The 19,253-nt window shown below is 37.2% G+C and overlaps 1 protein-coding gene across 2 annotated transcripts in view; it reads left to right on the top strand.

The window, feature by feature from the left end:
* Positions 1–19,253, top strand: part of TMTC2 (transmembrane O-mannosyltransferase targeting cadherins 2) — a 267,338-nt gene that overhangs the window by 232,378 nt on the left and 15,707 nt on the right. For both annotated transcript variants that reach the window (XM_075080710.1, XM_075080711.1), the window contains 2 exons: positions 3,037–3,151; positions 10,638–10,701. In XM_075080710.1, the coding sequence (XP_074936811.1) occupies positions 3,037–3,151; positions 10,638–10,701 (179 nt within the window). The remainder of the gene's footprint in view (positions 1–3,036; positions 3,152–10,637; positions 10,702–19,253) is intronic.

Raw genomic sequence — 19,253 nt, 5'->3', positions numbered from 1 at the left:
AAAGATAATCCTTTAAAATGTTATATGAAATAATAATCCTGTTCCAGAGACACTATTTAGAGACCTAGTAGTAAATGGAGAGCAAATTCTGGTTTTAACAATTTAAAGCATTAGTTCAGAGTTGTGGCTGACATTTTCGATGTGTCCATGTAGACTAATGGAAGGTATGCAGCCAACGTCCTAGAAAAACAATTAATAAAACCAGGCTTTTAACTAACACAGCTAGCAGTGCACTTGCTTTTCAGTGAATTCATATATAATGTTTTCCTGTTCTAAGTTAGACTGCTTGCAGAAATCTAAAACATGTATGAATTTCATAATATCTTCAGGATATGTTGATTTTATAGGCCTCTTAAAGAGCTAAGAATTAACCTAATGTGTTGCTTAAAAGCACCAGTAAACCGTTAGTATTTGTGCGAAATGGTTTAAAATAATGTTATATTTTTATAAATTACATGGATGAAGTGCAAGTATTTGTCTGTTTAATAAAATGAATCTAAAGTCAAGAAATTTGTTGATTACCTTACATGAAGTAGAATGTATCAGTTACATTTTATTACATGAAGGGTGGTTATATACGTGATAACATCTCTATTGAGCTTCATTGTTAAATATTTCATACAGAAAACTAGAAGTATGTTTCTAAAAATCTGTCCCTAAAAAACCTTGAGTAATTTTTATTGAAGAGAATAATGATAGGTTTTTTCTCCTTATGGAACTAAGTAGCTTAACAACAAGTTGACATTATTTATAAATTCTAAGCTGCAAAATATTTTTCCTAAATTGAGTGTAAAATTTTTTTGAGAATTATCTTGGATGTTCACTGTGTCTTGAAATCTAAAAGGTTGTGTTCTTTTCCTTCCCCGTGGCTGGATGCGTCAATAGTACATCCAGTTGCTTGTGTCTCATTCTGCCAATCTAGTGCTTTCATTAACAAAAGAACCTTAGTGTTAACAGTTTAAGGCTGGTTTGCTTCAGCATCGACCTAAAGATTAGGGGTACTGTTTTAGTTCATGTGTTGGAAGAGAATCAGAATACTAGTTGGTCAAGTTTGTTTCAAAGATTTCTAATTAAAGAAAATAGGACTTCAGCCCAAATCAAGAGACATGAACTGCCTGTTTTAGTTGGTAGATTTACTTGCCTGAGAACTTTCAGATTCATCTCTGAGTTTGTCCTGCTATATATAAGGCATACCCTGATGTGGTGCCCAAAAGAAAAAAAAGAAAAAAGAAAAAGAAAAAAGAAACTTATAGGTTTTGTCAACATTTTTTTTCCATTCATAAGAGACTTCTATTAATGGCTCAAGCAATGGTTTCTAATTCTGAAAACCGATTAATTTCTTATGATCCAAACTGTTCTCCTATGTTTTCTTTTTATGTTTTTCTCTCTTTTTATTTATTTATTTATTTATTTATTTATTTATTTATTGTTCTTTGTGAGAAAGCCTTACTAGAAATTATCTGCTTCTGGAAACAATGAACACAGAGCATCATAATGCATGAAAGGATGGCACATATTAGAGTGTGAATGTAACTAAAGCAAGCAAAGCTTATGCTATGAATGCAGAAAGGCACCTGAACGTTCTTCCAAGACTTTTTGCAGATCGGAATAACTAACATATAGGTGACTGAGTAAATAATCTTCCATCTCTTACTAAGTTGAAATGTATCCTCAGAGAAAGGAAAAAGCTAGGAAACCTGTCTTTCATGACTTTTTGTGTTGAGATAATTCCTTCTGCAAACATGTTCATTGTACCAAAGCATCACTGGATCCACTACACCCTTACAGACCTCACTAGCTCCGGTTAAGTGGATTTTCTGCACGTGCATATAGCAAGCATGCAAGTAACAGGGAATGTGTGAGAGCAGGAGGCAAGAAAAAAAGAAAACCCCTCGCTATGAGAGGAAATAATTTTTTCCTGAAGAGGCTTGTGGCCAGTGATGGCTTAGTGGACTTTTGGTTGAATGATCTTCCTTTACAAAGTAAGATAAAAAAGGAAGGATGGGATTGTAGAATGTGTAATCACCATACTTTAAGACAGCTTTCCAAATATAAAGTTACGTAGACACAGAGTCTAGACGGCTGAAAACCTTTGAAAAGTCCTTGATCCAAAAATAACACATTTTACAAATTAGGTGTGAAAAAATCATTAAAAGGAGCAGAAATAAGGTGGTTTGAGTACCTTCCAAAGTGGGTTTTTTCCCTCTTCTTCAAAGGAAAACTCATTTTTATAGAGTTCTACTAGTTATGTGTTTTGTTTTGAAACTACTGTACTTTAGTTAAAGTTTGGTTAATGCCAAATTATTTTTTAAGTTTTAACTTGGTTTAATATTTATGATAATGTCATTTGTAAAACCTCAGTCACTTAATTTTATTCTTTTATTTTATTTATCCTTTTATTTTATTTATTTATTCTGGTTTTTTACCTGAAATACAGAGATCATGTAGGAAACTTGTAAAATGCTGACTGTTGTGATTCTCTTGGTGTTCCTGATATACGTGATAAAATACCGGTTCATCAAGGAATACATATGTATATATAATCATTTTAAAGCAAAGTAACATTTATAATTGTAAAGCTGAAGAAATATGTTTGTGCACATATATATATAAAACAATATATATTTTTATGTGATTCTGAGATATGCTTTTAAAGCAGGAATATATTTCATTTGTAGATGCTATTTTATTTTATTTCATTTTGTTTTGAGGAAGTGAAGATCAGGTATAGGCAGAAGGGCAAGTTCTTAAATGGCAGGCTTATTGGGGATTGGGAGTATTGTTTCTTGATGGCTGAGTTTTACTGTATCATTCTCAATATTCATAAATATGTTCTGCAAATATTGGAGTTATTACATGTCACTTACTGCATTTTTTCTATATTTAACACATTTTAAAGATCTTGAAATATTGAGCAGATCAACAAATGACTAATCAGAGACATCTAATTTTTTTTAAAATTCCTTTTCCTATGTTGTCTGAAGTAGGATCCATCAGTTGTTTTCTGTGGTCTCACATTCATGCACTCCATTGCAGGTCAATTCCTCCTAGAAGAATCCCGCCTGATAGAAGCAGCTGAGATGGCAAAAAAAGCGGCCGAACTTGATAATACAGAATTTGATGTTGTTTTCAATGCAGCCCATATGCTCAGGTTAGTGCTTTTACATCTGCCTTATTTCATTTTCCTCCCTTCTTTTTGGGGAAAAAAAGTCTTTATAATCTTTGCTTACAGAGGGTTCTTTTTAAAGCCCAGCAACTCTAGAAAAATTCAATGTTGCTAATAAGATGAAAAGAGTCGGAGTGAAACTGTTGCAGGATTTAGCACTTTATTTTCTATGCGTTATCTCATAACTTCTTACCTTTAAAACCTCTGTTGTTCACAAGCAGGTAATCTTTTTTGCTTGCATACAAGAACAAGTGTCTCTTCTGTGAAGAACCTTCTGCAGGATTTCTTTTCACCTGATTTTTAAAAATTTGGGGTGTATAGCAACTGCAAATAATAGACTGTATTTCTGATCTGGATATAACTAGGGATCATTGAAAATATCACATTTTATGTTAACATCAGTAGGGAACACTACAATAATTAGAAATCTAAATATTCCCAGGCTAATGATGACTTTGAGGCTCATAGGAGCACTTAATGTTATTATCAGAATCTGTGATTTAACATGTAGTCTTATATTTAATTCTGTTCTCCTATCTGAAGAGAATAGAATTTTAGACTTCTTTTTTTCCTTTTAAAACTGTCAGACCTGGATATTCAGTAACATTAAGCTTCTGCCTGAACATTATCATTAAACTCACATTACTGTAATAGGTATCCTCCATGCTTATTTCTAGGATAACTATCTAATTATTGTCTATTGTCCGCTTAACAGCTGTGAGGTTACCTGATTTCATTTAGATTACACCTATACTTAGAAAATGCATGAAAAAGGAAATAAAAAAATATACTTCATTAGCACAAAACAGTTCCTGAGATCATTTCTCTAATGAAAATATCTCACTTGGCTGTTTATACTTTTAACATTTAGAATACTAAATTAAAGGAAAAGAAAATGGTATTAAAGAGAAGGTAGAATCAGCTTCAACAAAGTGACCTGTGTTTCAAAATGAAAGGTTCTGTAGCAGGATTTTGAAGTAAGTCCCAAACCGCCCTTTGAGAAATAACTCTCACTGCTTGTAGATTAGAAAGGAAACCAAGACAAATGGTTCACTGGTAAACAATAGTTTGACCTGCCCCAGGTTTATGAGCTATTTTAAGGATCCTTCCCTTCCTCCTGATTATTTTCTGAATGATATCTCTCGAGGCAGAATTCAGTAATTTGAAACATTTGGGTTAATGAAACAAATTCACAGGCAGAAGCATAGCAAGTTAGGCATGCAAGCTGAATCCGGAAGGGCATAGTGTGTATCCAACTCCAGCTTTTAGTGTGTGTTGTGGAACGTGGCATAATGGTGTGAATTTTTTGTGGGTATTTTAAAACGTGGTGACACAGATCACTACTATTTTGGGAATAGGTTTAATAAAGCTCTTACTTTCTCTGTGAGCACTGAGTGAAGCATCCCAGGTCTTGAAGGCATGTCTTTACATCGGGATATGAGTATTTTTTTCCTGTCAGTATAAGACCTGTGCTGCTGTACTGTACATCAGCCATGGTTACCCTACTTCATCTCATTGAAAATGGACACTTTTTGGGAGGTTTTGACCAGCACTGAGCTCAGTGATTCTAAACTGCGTTTTCTATTTTAGCTGTAAGCAAAAACCCAAAACCTTTAAAAAAAAAGAAACCAACCAAAACCCTTGTAAAAAAAAAAAAAGGTTGTGGTTTAGATTAGCTAGAATCCAACTATGCTCCTTCAGGATACCCAGTTGGTCTAATTTTTCACTTAAATACTTAGCTTTCTTTGTGGAAGATCGTAATTATCTTCCTAATATGCTGTGGGAGTCTAACGTGGTCTGGAGGATTTTGCAAGAGTCAGGGTGGCAAAGTTAATTTCAGTGCTGCCAAGTATTTGCTTAAAACCGCATGTGTTATAATCTGACTCGTTTTTGCTAAAAAGTTATGATTCTGTTGTCTGCCTTTGTTTACCGCATTACTTAGCAATTTATTCAATGTATTGCTTACATAATAACTGTTGGACAAGAGGAATGTATATTCATACATTAGGAAAGAACAGCTATAAATCCATCATGAGTCTGTGGGACTCCAGAAGAAGCTGATCTTCAGGATAATTAGAGTGATGGAGAGCTGAGATGATTCCAAGAGGAAAGCACATACCAAGATAGAAAGGAGGAAGCAAAGAAGGGAGTATTCGGACTGGCATAGAGTAACACAGCTAGAAACTGTGGATGCTAAAGACAGTCATAAACGGAAGGCTGAAATTATTAAATATAATAGTTTCCTGTAGGTGACCAACTGCTATTTAGGTACCGTAGAGAGCTATAAAAACTGACTGGTTAGGGAGTAAGAATTTTGAATGGACTGCACAGCTCTGAGGCAGAAAACATTATAGAAATTCACAGGGCATGGAAGTGAATTGATTGTTGTGAGAGAGAAGGGATAAATATTAAAGATGTGTCATGGATTAAGAGACAGAAATTGATGTTAATGTGGAAGATGCAAGGTGTCCAAAATGACTAGGAGGTAATAACAGCAATTTAGATTTTTGTGTAAATTCTAATTTGTTTTTCAGACCAAATATTCTACCCAGTGATGTACTGTTGAATTAGAAAGGAATAATCTTTCCCTCCTTTCATATTCTATTTCCACCATTTTTCCACCATTAAAGCAAGGAGTGTCACAAGATTCTGAAGGATGTAGACATTTCTTTAGAACTGCAGGCAAATTCTTTCAAATTTGGGTTACAGATGCTTTGGATGGAAAACAATCACAACATTCCCTCCAAGTCCAATTTATTTTTCTACTCTAGTGCTAAAATATTTTCCTGTTTTAAAATCCCTTTACTCTCTAAGAAAAATGTTAAAATTAAAATACAACCTAAATAAATATTAACAAGTTTTCAAAATTTTGAACAAGGCACAGCTGGAATGCTGTGGGTTAACTTTTTTTTCTTAAATTTGCAGCAGAATTATTAACTATTCCCAAATGCAATAGCTGTATTTGTAGATAGCCTGATCTCTGTTTAGCAGTCACAAGGAAGACTTTTGCTTCTGTCAGGTATTCCAACATTGTTTACTTCCTATCTTTGTGACTAAATCTGAAGCTGAAGTCAAGGCAAAATATGGGTTAGTTCTGTTGGCATTATTGAGAGGCCTCCCTGTTCCTAATTATACAAACATAGTTATTAATTTTGTGCCTAGATGACTTCTGTAAGATCCTGATAATGCAATGCCAGATGAATCAAGTCATCTGTAATACGGGTGAGATGTGGGATGAATGTAATTAATTTCTTTTTAACAGTCTGGTAACTTGTAACTTGCCTAGTACTTGCCTGTAAAATTTGTTTTCTCAACAAATTTGTTTTCCAGACAGCTTCATTCAAGGGTCATGTAGCTGCTTGGGTGGTTCTTAAAACAGTAACTGGTCACATGTTTTACTTCTGTAGTACTTGCTATGCTCTTGCTTGTAGCCTCAGTTTGAAGCCTTTCAGCAAAGCTAGACACATTTTAATGGAATGTAGTGAAGCATATGGCGGCTGTAACTTCAGTGACCAAGTCACGTATTAACAGTGCTTAGTTTCACTTTGGAGTTGTATACTGAGGTGAGCTGCCATGAGATAGGTTTCCTGTGATCTAGGGGACGATTACTTTGAGAGCGAGGAGTGGCAGTGTGGTGACAACCGCTGTACTAATCAGAAACATGAAAAGAGCTTCACGTTGTCTCCAAATGAAAACAAGCATAGGAAGAAGAACTTTGCTTAAAAGCACATATTGTCGGAATAATTGGGTATTTTCACACTTCTGTAAGACACTGGATTGTTGTGGGAAACACTCATATTACCTGAAGTTATAGCATGTTTATTGGCTATTTGAAAACATAAGTCTAAATTAGAGCAATACTACATGGCATTGTCTTCGTTTTTCAGTGAATTTCTATGAGAGTATTTTGGCTCTCCAAAGTACATTGACTATTTGAACATGGAGTGTAGGTGCTGGCACAGTCTCATAGCACTCTCATAGGCACAAGTTCACCCTATGCTATTGCCTAAACAGATTTTATTCATTCTTTAATTATTGTCCATGTGCTTAAATATATATATATAAATATATATGTATGTATGCATAGCTAAGCATATAATCTATGTAAATTTCTTAACTGTTATAAACAGTTGACCACGAGCCAGCACTGTGCCCTTGTGGCCAAGAAGGCCAACAATATCCTGGGCTGCATTAAAAGGAGTGTGGCCAGCAGGTGAAGGGAGGTTGTCTTCCCCCTTACTCACCCTGGTGAGACCACATTTGGAGTACTGTCTCCAGTTTTGGGCCCCCCACTTTAAGAAGGAGGGGAACTGCTTGAGCAAGTCCAGCAGAGAGCTACCAAGATGATCAGGGGACTGGAGCATCTCCCTTATGAGGAAAAACTGAGAGACTTGGGTTTGTTCAGCCTGGAAAGGAGAAGGCTGAGGTGGGATTTCATCAATACCTATAAACATCTGAAGGGTGGGTGTCAGGATGATGGGACTAGACTCTTTCCAATGGTGCCCAATGACAGGACAAGGGCAATGTGCAGAAGCCGGAACACAGGAAGTTCCAGCTAAACATGAGAAAAAACGTCTTTCCTGTGAGGGTGACAGAGCAGTGGAACAGGCTGCCCAGAGAGGTTGTGGAGTCTCCTTCTCTGGAGACATTCAAAACCTGCCTGGACGCATTCCTGTGCCCCCACTCTAGGTGTACCTGCTCAAGCAGGGGTGTTGGATGAGGTGATGCCCAGAGGTCCCTTCCAACCCCTACCATTCTGTGATTCTGTAAAAAATAAAAAAAAAAAAAAAAAAAAAAAAAAACAAAAAATGTGGATGAAGGGTTACATGTATGGAATCTTATTATGATTTTGTCGTGACACAAAAAGGTCCATTAAGAAAGCCAAGTATCAACATTCAGTATTTTAAAGTAGGAATATGTTTGAAGAAAACTTCCTTATAGCTGGACTGACATCCATTATTTCACTTAAAAAAATATTTAACAATGGCAATATGTCAAGCAATAGGTGGGTTAAAAAAAAACTCTTCCCAATTCACATGTTTGTGTATCTAAACCAGTCAGCTTTGGTGTTCTTTGTGTCCTAAACCAGTATTTTTTCCAGTGATCAACATAAAGATTCAAAATGAACGGAAGCTGAACATAACTGGGTGTCAGGAGAACCTGAGAGCGATGTATTGTCAAGCGCATTTACGAGGTGTCACTAGCAGTCAGCTGGAACAAAATACAGGGAACTGGTAGGTCTGGAGGCTCAGGTTAAGAGATATGAGAGAATAAAAAGAGGAGACATTTTTGTCCATTAAAATAAGATTGAATGCTAGGTGTTAATGGGGGAAATCAGATGTGTTTTCAAGGTCAGTTCTCATGAAAAGGCTTAGGACAGAGGTTGAGATACAGCTCGTAACTATGAAAAGGACTCTGTCTTCCAAACTTCTCTTTGCTTCCTTTCCTTCCTTTCTGTTTTATTACCAACATTCTATCTAATGTTTTACTCTAATGTGAATTATGTTACCTTTAGTAGTGTCCTTTCATTGTTTGACATTGATGCAGAGCCCTTTACTGCTCAGTGGCGTAGGGTTACTGCAATTTCCTACCTCTGTGCCTTTTATTTTTCTCCAGGCAAAGCCATTCGAGGGCTTAACATAATGAATTTCTAGTTTAGATTTCCAGTGAAAATGGGAACCAGAATTCAGCCATATCTTAACTAAAGGAACTGTTGCTGAATGTCCCAGAAATGGAACTGGCATTTTCCGGACCAGATTAGTGTGCTGTGGATTCATTGCTATAAACCGTTTTAAATGCAGAACTATAAATTCAAACTGATTTCAACTTAGGAATTAACAATCCATGTTTTAAGATGTACATGAGAGAAAGCAAGCCATGTATTTCCACTGGGCTAAAAGGGGATAGGATTTTAATTTGTTCCACATTCACATGCCAACAACTCTTTTTGAAGGTGAAGTGTACCATCTGTATCTGTCTCCTGGGTAAGGCATCTTGTTTATCATGCAGAATTCCACCATGTTTCCTGACAGTTCTGTTCAAACAGAAAGCTCTGTGACATGTTTCATTTTATGTGCCTTGTAGTAAATCCTGAAATTCAGAAGTAGGAGATTTTTTCCCAGTCGTTTCAAGTGCTACTAATGCCCAGCAGGAGTGATTCAGACGCATGTTAAATGAATATTTTTAGACATTCAATCGTTTCTAACCACTGCAGCCACTGAGTTGATGATAAATGTGCAAAGTAATTTAAAACAGTTAACAGGTATAAACCAGGTTCTACTTGGCAAATTGTTAGTCAGGAAGTGGTTTCAGCTTTCACGTGAGTTATGTGAGAAACTTCAAAGGGATTATCCTTCCTCCCTTTCTCCTCCCAAGACCAATAACTGTCAAAATGTGTTGACTGGGATTAATTGCCTATCAAGTATTATGTGTCTAATGTTTAAAATTTGGGTGGATGGAAACATAAAATTAGAACACAATTTGATCACTGAATAACAAAGCATGTGAAGGCTCATATAATGAACAAGGTAAGATCTCCAGATAAAAGTGCTCAGTTGACTGATACTCTTTGAACTAGAGTTCTCAAGAAAAACAGAAAAAGAAAACAACGAACCCTACGCAGTGTTATCGCTGTTTTCTAATTTTTCTGTTTTGTATCACAAAAATGCACCTGTAATAACATAACAAACACAAAAAAGCTGAAGATCTCCCGTCCTAACTCTTCTATGAAGGAACCTAACTCTTCATAGAAAAAAAAAGCAAATAACTTGAGCGGAAGATATGTAGCCTGCCTGATAGTCATGCTTCATTCTTCTACATTTTTACCATCTTCCTCATGACACGTATGTGATCAACTGATATTCATTGGGCGGGTAGCCAGAATGAAGAGTTGGAGGGAAATTAAGAAGGTGGAGACAAAAGGAGGAGAGAGGAGTTTGAATGAAGAGATAAAAAGGGCCTGTTGAAACACAAATGTGTTTGGATTTCTTTGGCAACATACTGCATTTTCATTTGAAGGCATTAAACTGAAAACTTAGGAGAAGAAATAAAAATGGAACTGCTAGGAGAATGTAGGTGCTATCTATATTAGTGAGGAAGAGAAACAGAGGTGAGCTGATAGTGCATCAGGTATCCAGAAACTCATCTTATTCCCCTGGGATATGCGATCTAAGTTTAAATCCCCACTCAGACGGATGTGAGTAAATGCTGAAATCAGAACTCTTTTCTGAATGAATTCCCTGAATCTGCAAAGAAAATAAGGTAGGCAAAGAGGATTTGTGATAATGGGTATTCTGAACTATACAAAAAATATTTTAGATTGACATGTCTTAGGCATTTGTTAGGGTAATATCCTGAAACAGTGGGCAGTAGTTGCAGTATTTTGTTTTTCGCTATGCTTCTTCTTATATGATTTCTTTTTTAACCCAAGGAAAATGAGGTGTAACTATATTGTTTTACTCTGTCCTCATAGACAAGCCAGTCTCAATGAAGAAGCCGAGAAGTATTATGAAATGGCAGCAGGATTAAGACCTAATGTAAGTACCTTCTTAATGATATCCATTACTTAAGTTGATGAATGTGCTACAGTACATATTATATATGTTCTTTTAATGGTTAATTATTGGATAGTCAGATAAAACTATTAATTTATCGAATCAATCACTGCACTTTCAAGTTACCTCAGCGCAGTGTTCTAGCAACAAGTCTTACTTGGCTAACATACTTGGAAAAGATTTCTAGATTTAGATTTATCTACCTTTGAATGTGTCAAGTTTGGAAAGCTCTCCTAATTCCATCTATTTTCGCTAGTAAAAGAGAATGAAAGGCTATTCTGTGATCCACTGTTTAAGACATTTTAAGTAATACGTTTATGCCTTTTCCTCTGTCACTAAGTTCTGGCAAACTTTGTTCAACAAACTTAAAATTTCTTTACCTCAGAGGTATTTACCTCTGAGGTTGTTGTATTTTGGCAAAGAAATGCTTATTCCTTGAAGCAGGAGTATGTAGGAGTATGTGACAAACCCTTTTTGAAAAGAAAAGCTCATTTCCAATTTTAATGCATCAGGAACTAAAGAAATAAAATATTTTGTTTTTACCATTTTTTATTCAATGTTATATTTCTTTTCAATTACCTTCACATTTTGAGAAAAAACACTCATGAATATAAATGGGGCAGAATTTACTTTAAATACCTAATACTTTGTCTATGCAATAAATCAAATCTAGAACACATTCCTGTCACAGAATTCTGTAGTGCCAAATTTGAGGATAAAAGTTAGCAATTTGAGTAAAAAAAACCACCCCAAAATATAGGCTTAAAATGAAAGATATTTCAGACCAAAGAATCAAAAGCAACACTAGTTAAAACTCAAAGCAAGCTAATAAAATATAATTTAAAAAACCCCAAAATAATTTATTCATATGAAATTACGTACGTTAACACTATTTCTTAAAAAAAAAAACCCTCTCCAAAATCTATGTATTTCTTTAATTCATACTTTGTGAGATAACAATTTAGACTTTGTAATTTCTTATGCTTTCAGATGCAATACTCTCTGGTTTCTTTCTGAGTGGATACCTTAGTGTTGAAAGATTTCCCCCAGTTGCCTCAAAGTTGGTGCAGTTCCTCTTCTCTTTTCTGTGGTTCATTGTGGTCTCAAAATGTTTCTCAGAAACCGAGAAATATATTTATTCATATATATAACCATATATGAATATGACTATGTGTGAGATTTCTCAGAGAGCTTTGGAAGTAACTGAGGGCTTCTAGCTCACGTCAGTGGTTCTGTAAAAGTCAGGTATTTCTAGGTATTGCTGACAAGCTTTACATGTTAAGACCAAAGTAACCTTTTTACAGGATAAGCTCATCACAACAGTTTATTATAGCAACTTTCTTCTGACTTTGTTTAAAGTTAAAATCTAATAGAGTATTAAAATCTAATAATCTAAAGCTGCTGCTCGTCTTTCTTTAAGAGATAATTTCACTTTTATGTTCAAGATGACAAAGTTTAACTTTCTAGAATAAAATTTAACTTTCTAGCTAAGCATAGTATGCATTATGATTCATGACTTTCTAAAATATTTTAAGGATGCAGAGTGGGAAAGTTGTACCTGTTTTCACTGGCAGCATCAACTGTCTGATGACTGTAAAAGGGCAGTCTCTCAAGAATGAAAACAAAAACAGAAGTAGTCATACATGTCTTTTTTCTGATTATTAACTCTCAAATTTACCATAATAGTTTCAGAGTGGGAGGAAAAGAAGCCACTCGAGGTTTTCTAGGTAGTAAGCAAAATAATGCAGACCTGGTAAGACAGAAGCTACTGATCTTTCCAAAGGAGTATGGAATGCAAATTAGTGAAATCCTGTGTACTTCATAGCTTCACCTGTACTGGTAAATTAAAAGTGCCCATGACTATTCGCTAATGTTGATTCAACTGGCTTCTCAGAGTGTGCCTTAATTGCTAAGAGCTCTGTTCCCAACTGTGGCAGCTCTGAAGTCTCATTCTGTGCAGTAGATCAGTCTTGTTCCTAGAATGATTAAGTGTTAAAAGCATCTGTTTAACAAGAACCTTCCCCGTTCTGTTGCTTGAGATGGTACCTGTTGACATTAGTGAATTTTGGAACACGACCCAAGTAAACTTTCTCTCTGATTTTTTTTCAGCATGATTTTTTTTTCCTCCTGTGGTTCCCCAATCACTCTTTCAGATCCCAAGGTGAAGATCTATTTCTCTGTTACTAACTCCTTTCTTATTCGCTGTATCAAGACAACTAAATTATCAGTTATTCTTTAGAATTAGACCCGTGCCTAGCTCCTGAGAGATTTTCAGCTAATGCAGCTTGAAACAAAACTCAGATTTCCGTTCTCTTGCATCCATTTCTTTACAAATATTACATATTGCGTAATACCTCTAATATCACTGCTGTAGAATACCATCTTTAGCAGCAATAAGAGATGTTAGTAATACTACAGACTTAATCTTTTACTGACTGTAATTTGTATGGCCATTGAGGTTTCATGACAGAATTTTGTTCTCAACATTTTGGCTTTGTTTTTGTTTTCATAGAATCATAGAATCATTAAGGTTGGAAAAGACCCTTAAGATCATCGAGTCCAACTGTCAGCCCAACAATACCATGCTTCCTAAACCATGCCCTAAACTGCCATCTTTACATGTCATCTTAATACCTCCAGGGATGGTGACTCCACCACCTCTCTGGGCAACCTGTTCCAGTGCCTGACCACTCTTTCAACACCCACCTCACTACAACACCCACCTCACTACAACCTCCTTTCAGGTAGTAGCAGAGAGCAATAAGGTCTCCCCTCAGCCTCCTCTTCTCCAGACTAAACAACCCCAGCTCCCTCAGCCTTTCCTCATAAGACCTGCTCTCCAGACCCTTCACCAGCTTCGTTGCCCTCCTCTGGACACGCTCCAGCACCTCAATGTCCTTCTTGCAGTGAGGGGCCCAAAACTACACACAGTACTCGAGGTGCGGCCTCACCAGTGCCGAGTACAGGGGCACGATCACTTCCCTGCTCCTGCTGGCCACACTCTTTCTGATACAAGCCAGGATGCCATTGGCCTTCTTGGCCACCTGGGCACACTGCTGGCTTGTGTTCAGCCGGCTGTCAACAAGAACCCCCAGGTCCTTTTCCTCCAGGCAGCTTTCCAACCACTTTTCCCCAAGCCTGTAGCGTTGCACAGGACTGTTGTGACCAAAGTGCAGGACCCAGCACTTGGCCTTGTTAAACCTCATACAACTGGCCTCAGCCCATTGATCCAGCCTGTCCAGGTCCCTCTGTAAAGCCTTCCTACCTTCGAGCAGATCAACACTCCTGCCCAACTTTCATCCCTTTCTTCAGTTTCTCAACCATTTCTGTTGCTTTTGGAATGAAGCAATATTTCTTACATAGCACTTCCTCACCTCCTCCGCAGCATATAAGCCCTTTGGCCAAGTCCAGTTTAAATGGCCATCTGACTTACGGCTTTCAGAGCTACTTAGTTGACTATTCCAATGTTTTTTTCCATATAGCAATCTCCACTCTTGCATTTGTCTCCTAAGCAAGCTTTCTTTTATTCCAGTGTTTTAAGATTGGGGCTCAACAGTGGGCAACTAATATGCCTTCATATCTGAGTCACTTTCTCATTCAAGTAATTCATTTTTATGAAAGTTGTGACTAAGGAGGCTAAAAATATCCCCAGAAAAACAGTATTCAGTTACAGGAGAAATGTAACTCCTGTGAAACATGCAAGCCATTGTTTTCAAGAAAGCAAACATAAAAAGATTTTATTTTTGTAGTATTGGGGGTGATTCATTCATCACTGAACTAATTCTGAGAGGACTGAAAAATACTGAAAATACCATTTATTTTCTCCGTGAAAAGCTTTATTGCAGTGAATAGAGTATTTGCAAATAAATTATACTCAGTAAAGGAATAACTGAATACAGCACAGGTGTGTTAAAATGTATTTCCACATCTTGAATATCATCTTTGCTTTTGGATACACCTTCATTCTGCAGAGTGTAAAAGAATTAAAACACTTCGGTACAATAGCAGCACCAGCTGAAATGCAGCTTGAGTGCAAAATAAAAACAAATCTGGCTAGTATTATTATTCCAGATTTAGACCTAACTGTTCTCTTAATAATGTTCATGATTGCCCTTATTTGCAGTAGGTGTGTATCTATCCTCTATGAAAGTAATTTCCAGTCAAATTTCAGAAGAGCAGCATTTTCTATAGAATATAGTGCCGCTGTGGAGATGAGAATCATTTGTCTTAAACTTCACTGAAGAAGCAAGTGTTCTCGAGATTATATCTATTTATTTCCAAATAGGCCTCACAGGGATGTCTTTCTCCTGGAGAGCCAAGGGGGAGAGAGGAATCCAGTAAGCAGTTCAGAGCAGGAATCAACTTTTATTTGCTATGAATTATTTCTTACAGGACTCCCTTTTCCTCCTTCAACTCTGTAGGTAAACTACAGATATCAGCTTCCCTAGCCCCTGGACCTTTTTGAATACTTTCCAAAAAATGCATTCCCACATTGTGTGTTTACCCTGATCTAAACAAAATCATTTTAGAGTGAGAAGAACATGTGTTTGTTCTAGCAGTGTTGGCTTGGATGTATGTTAATCACAGTAGTCTAATTTTAACAAATTCAGTTGCACGAAGAAATGAAAGCGTAAGTTGCTTGGACAGCAAGACATTTGTTGCAGTAATTTTTCTGTGTGGGAGTAGTGCTGAGGAAAGTCTGTATTCAGAGATGGTTTCTAGGTTCCCTACATCTTGTAATGTTCACAAACCAGGAAATTGTTTTAACAAGATGTTAGTCACTCTAAAATGTGAGCTTTAAGCTCACTTTGTTGTGGAAAAATCAGTCATCCAGAAACTGTCTTTAAATTGGCATTCTTTACAAGAATGTGAGATATTTACTTAAGCTTCTGCTTTTATTCAACTTTTAAGACATCATTTGTGTAATAGAACTGAATTCCTAATTTTTTAAGTCTGAACTTGGAGCAGCCAATCATTTAAAATCTGCTCTAGAACCCCCACATATGGCCAATGGCTCTTGAGAAGAAAGGGCACTTTGAAGTATGACCTCAAGAGTATTAAATGAAAGAGCTCACCAGAGCCTTAAGACTTTGAGCCACCACCTTGAGCTGATTGGCTTAGAAGCATTCCTCGAGGAGGTGCCATGACCTGCAAGTCACTACCATCCCAACCACATATTAGTGCTGCTTGCAATCTGGAGCTCATGACAGCTTTAAGCTCCATGTCATCGGCACATTGTCAGAAACAGCTGTTTCCACTCTACCACTTCAAAGGGGCTTGATTAAATGTCTTACTGTAACAACATACATAAAGACACACACATAGAGTGAGGGGGAAAGGAGAAATGTACCTATAAGCAAAATAAATACAATTTCCACTAGATGGTTTAATCATGATGTGAGGAACTAAACCATTTTTTGACTTGAAGGGTTTATGTAATCAGTTAACACAGTATCATATTAAAAAGCAGTTTCTACAAGTGCTTCTTTTATTTTTTTCCCCAATGCTGGAATACAGATTTCATGTCAAAGGCTTCAGGCTTGCAATAAGCTTTACCTCGAGCTGTCTAACAGTTGAAAGAAGAATCTTGGTGATTTCCAGATAATTGACTGTATTTTTATAACCACCTTATAGATAACATGCTTTCAGTGCCTCCTTATGGAAAGTGTTCATAATATGTGGGGTTTATTCATGGCAAGACCTCCAAAAACTAATATACTTCTGATGGTACATACATCTTCAAAAAACAAAGTAGATGTTGGATTTTGTCTTGAAACATATGTACCGAAGATCTGCTTTATTATGGTTTTTTTTTTTTAGGTGTTTCCATGCCAAATTTCCCTATTTGACTTTTTCCTGAACATTCAGTAATTCTCTGATGTAGCTTTACCAGGCTAGGAGTAACTGTGATGGAGACGGCTTTAATGCATTTTGCTAGCTTTGTTAAGGGCATGCCCCATTATTACTAGGGAGAATTTTCACAAAACTTTTAAGAGCCCCTGCTATGTTAGTTCTGCTGCTGATGGCAGTAATGGATGGGTTAACAGATTCTTAAACTGTCTGCAGCTGATCCTCAATTGGCAAAAAACGAGCACCGTGCCAGGCTTCACTGGATCCAATGTTCTCCTCACACTGCTCCAGAGATATTGCGGATCCCTGCAGCTCTTCTGAGCAGGTCTACCTAGTCCCTGTTATCCAAACCAAACTGGAGTGTCTTGCCATCATACTCCTGGTTTCTGGAGCATCGTACAGATAAAGCTGACATGGTCCTGTAGAGAAACAGTACTCATATGATTATTGCACCACCTGTTATTGCCAGTAAAGCATGACACTTTCCAGTTGAGAATCCTTGTTTTAAGATGTTCTTCTGTCTGTTTAGTTGTTTACTCAAAGTAATGAACACATGGCAATCTTTTATCTTTATGTATTGTTGCCATGGAATGACCACAGAACTGTACTTTTAGAAAGTTAGCATCCAGCAGATTCACCTGTTCAGTTGTCTTCCATTACTTGTGTGTACCTTTAGAGAAAACACAAAAGTGGGCTTTACGGGCAGGTGGAGCTTCTGCTGGTTGCCTGCCTGCCCTCCAGGCTGCTCCCAGCTTCTCGTGCCCTGTGTCAGGGCTTCACAGCTTCCCACTACCAGCACCAGCTGCTGCGAAGCCTCTCATTGTTCAAGGCTTCCTCTCAAGTGTGCCAGACTTTCCGCCTCAATTATATGAATGGCTGTGGATTCCTTCCAGCCCAGCAGCACTCTTGGCCTACTGAAAATGCCTCCTTTCTTTTCTCCTGGTGAAGGTGTGAGGAATAATAAAACTTCCCAGGATCCAGTTCTTCTTTTCCTGCTCTATTGCCTCCTAAAGACCGAGCCAACTGTTATAGGGCATGCAGGCCTTTGAGGGGTTAAAAAGGGTACTGTGGCTTCCTAATGAGAAGATAGACATGACTGATGTGAACTGTATTTCCACATGGTGTGCTTTTAGTAGTTTGACTTCAGATAGATACAGGGAGGGAGGTTTAGTCATGGATCAGCTCCACTGGGAGCGGAGATAGTGGAACACCCTGAGAGAAAAGAGGACACTGCTCTCGAATCTCAAAAGTGTGAGAGAGCAGTTCCTTGGTTACTGTAAATTGGGCAGACTTTCCCTGTTGACAGGCGATAAAAGACTGACTCTGAGATTTGATATCAGAATTGCTGTGACATTTTTCAGCCTGCCTAGCAGAAGGCTGACCTAGCCTAAAGGTTGTGCAGAATGGAGAAATTCAAGGCAATTAATATTAACTGAATGCAAGCTGCCCTTCATTTCAGGTAGAAAGGCTCTTCAGCGTTTGCACAGAAATAGGAACACTTCTCCACATAGAGAGTTTATCCATGCATGAACTCTCTCTGGCCCTCCTGAGCTGGAAAGCTTTTTAAATCTAATTTGGGCCCCAAGCTCAATTTTCTTTGGTGGTGGTTGTTGTTGCTGCTGCTTCACTCCTTCCAGGTCCATATGCTCAGTTCATCCTTCTTGTCTGGTGCTAAGTGCAAGGCAGATATCTTATCTCTGTCCAGCTACTTGGCAAAAACTGTGTTTATTCTTTTGAGCAAAAAGCTGTCTTCCTATATTTGCTATTATATTTGTCCATGGTCCTCCTACATATTTTAAAGACACATTTAGGTGTTTTGTTGTGCACAATTGTCAGCTTCAAGACAGCCTGTTGTCCTGAATCTTAAAGTATTCCTGCTTCAGCAGAGATTAATGCCTCCCACCTTAAACAGCAGACAAAACAAACAAAAAAAACCATATAGCATTTCCCATCCCTATGATCTCCATCAGGGGACGAAGAAAGAACGCAGGCTATTGGAATGGGGATATTTACCTGTAATACTGAAGCACAATATCAAGATGAGTTGTATAATTTGAAAACCAATTTACTCAGCTGTGGAAAACACCAAATTTCCTTTGGGAAATACATGAGAATATGTTATAGCCTTACACAAGAAAAATTACATGTGTTTTCTCATGCATTGTAGCAGTTCTGTGAAAGCAAAGATTTAACATGGTTTTGGGTGATTATGGAATACTTCAATCGCGTTCTCGATATTGTGATCCATCTTCATCTGCAGTGCCTGGCAGAAAGCTGGAAATCACGTCATTACAGTTCTCAGCTTCAATTTTGTGAGAGTTAGATTGTGGGGGTTCATTTCTACTCTTTTCTTCTGATCATACAGTTAAATATGTGAATATCTGAGACTGATTGGTTCCCTCAGTGTAATCTGTGGGATTTGGAATTTAATTAAAATGCCTTTAAGTAGCTGTTTATTTCCCATCGAGAATAATTTGCTGTACACTGGTATCCTAATCAATAAGTATTTTGTCTGTGCGAGTTCTAAATGATTGAAATGAAAATACATTTGAGTTTCTTCTGCTTACATAGATACTGTATTGCAGTAACACCATTGACTTGTTTAGAGTTGCTTCTGTTTTCTCCTGCACGTAAGAGGTAAATTGGGCCCTGTAGTTCCTGATCTCTTCAAGTGAAATTATGCA

This window comes from Phalacrocorax aristotelis, chromosome 1, assembly GCF_949628215.1.
Source record: "Phalacrocorax aristotelis chromosome 1, bGulAri2.1, whole genome shotgun sequence".
Taxonomy (NCBI): Eukaryota; Metazoa; Chordata; class Aves; order Suliformes; family Phalacrocoracidae; genus Phalacrocorax; species Phalacrocorax aristotelis.
This window is presented reverse-complemented; position numbering and strand designations above follow the sequence as displayed.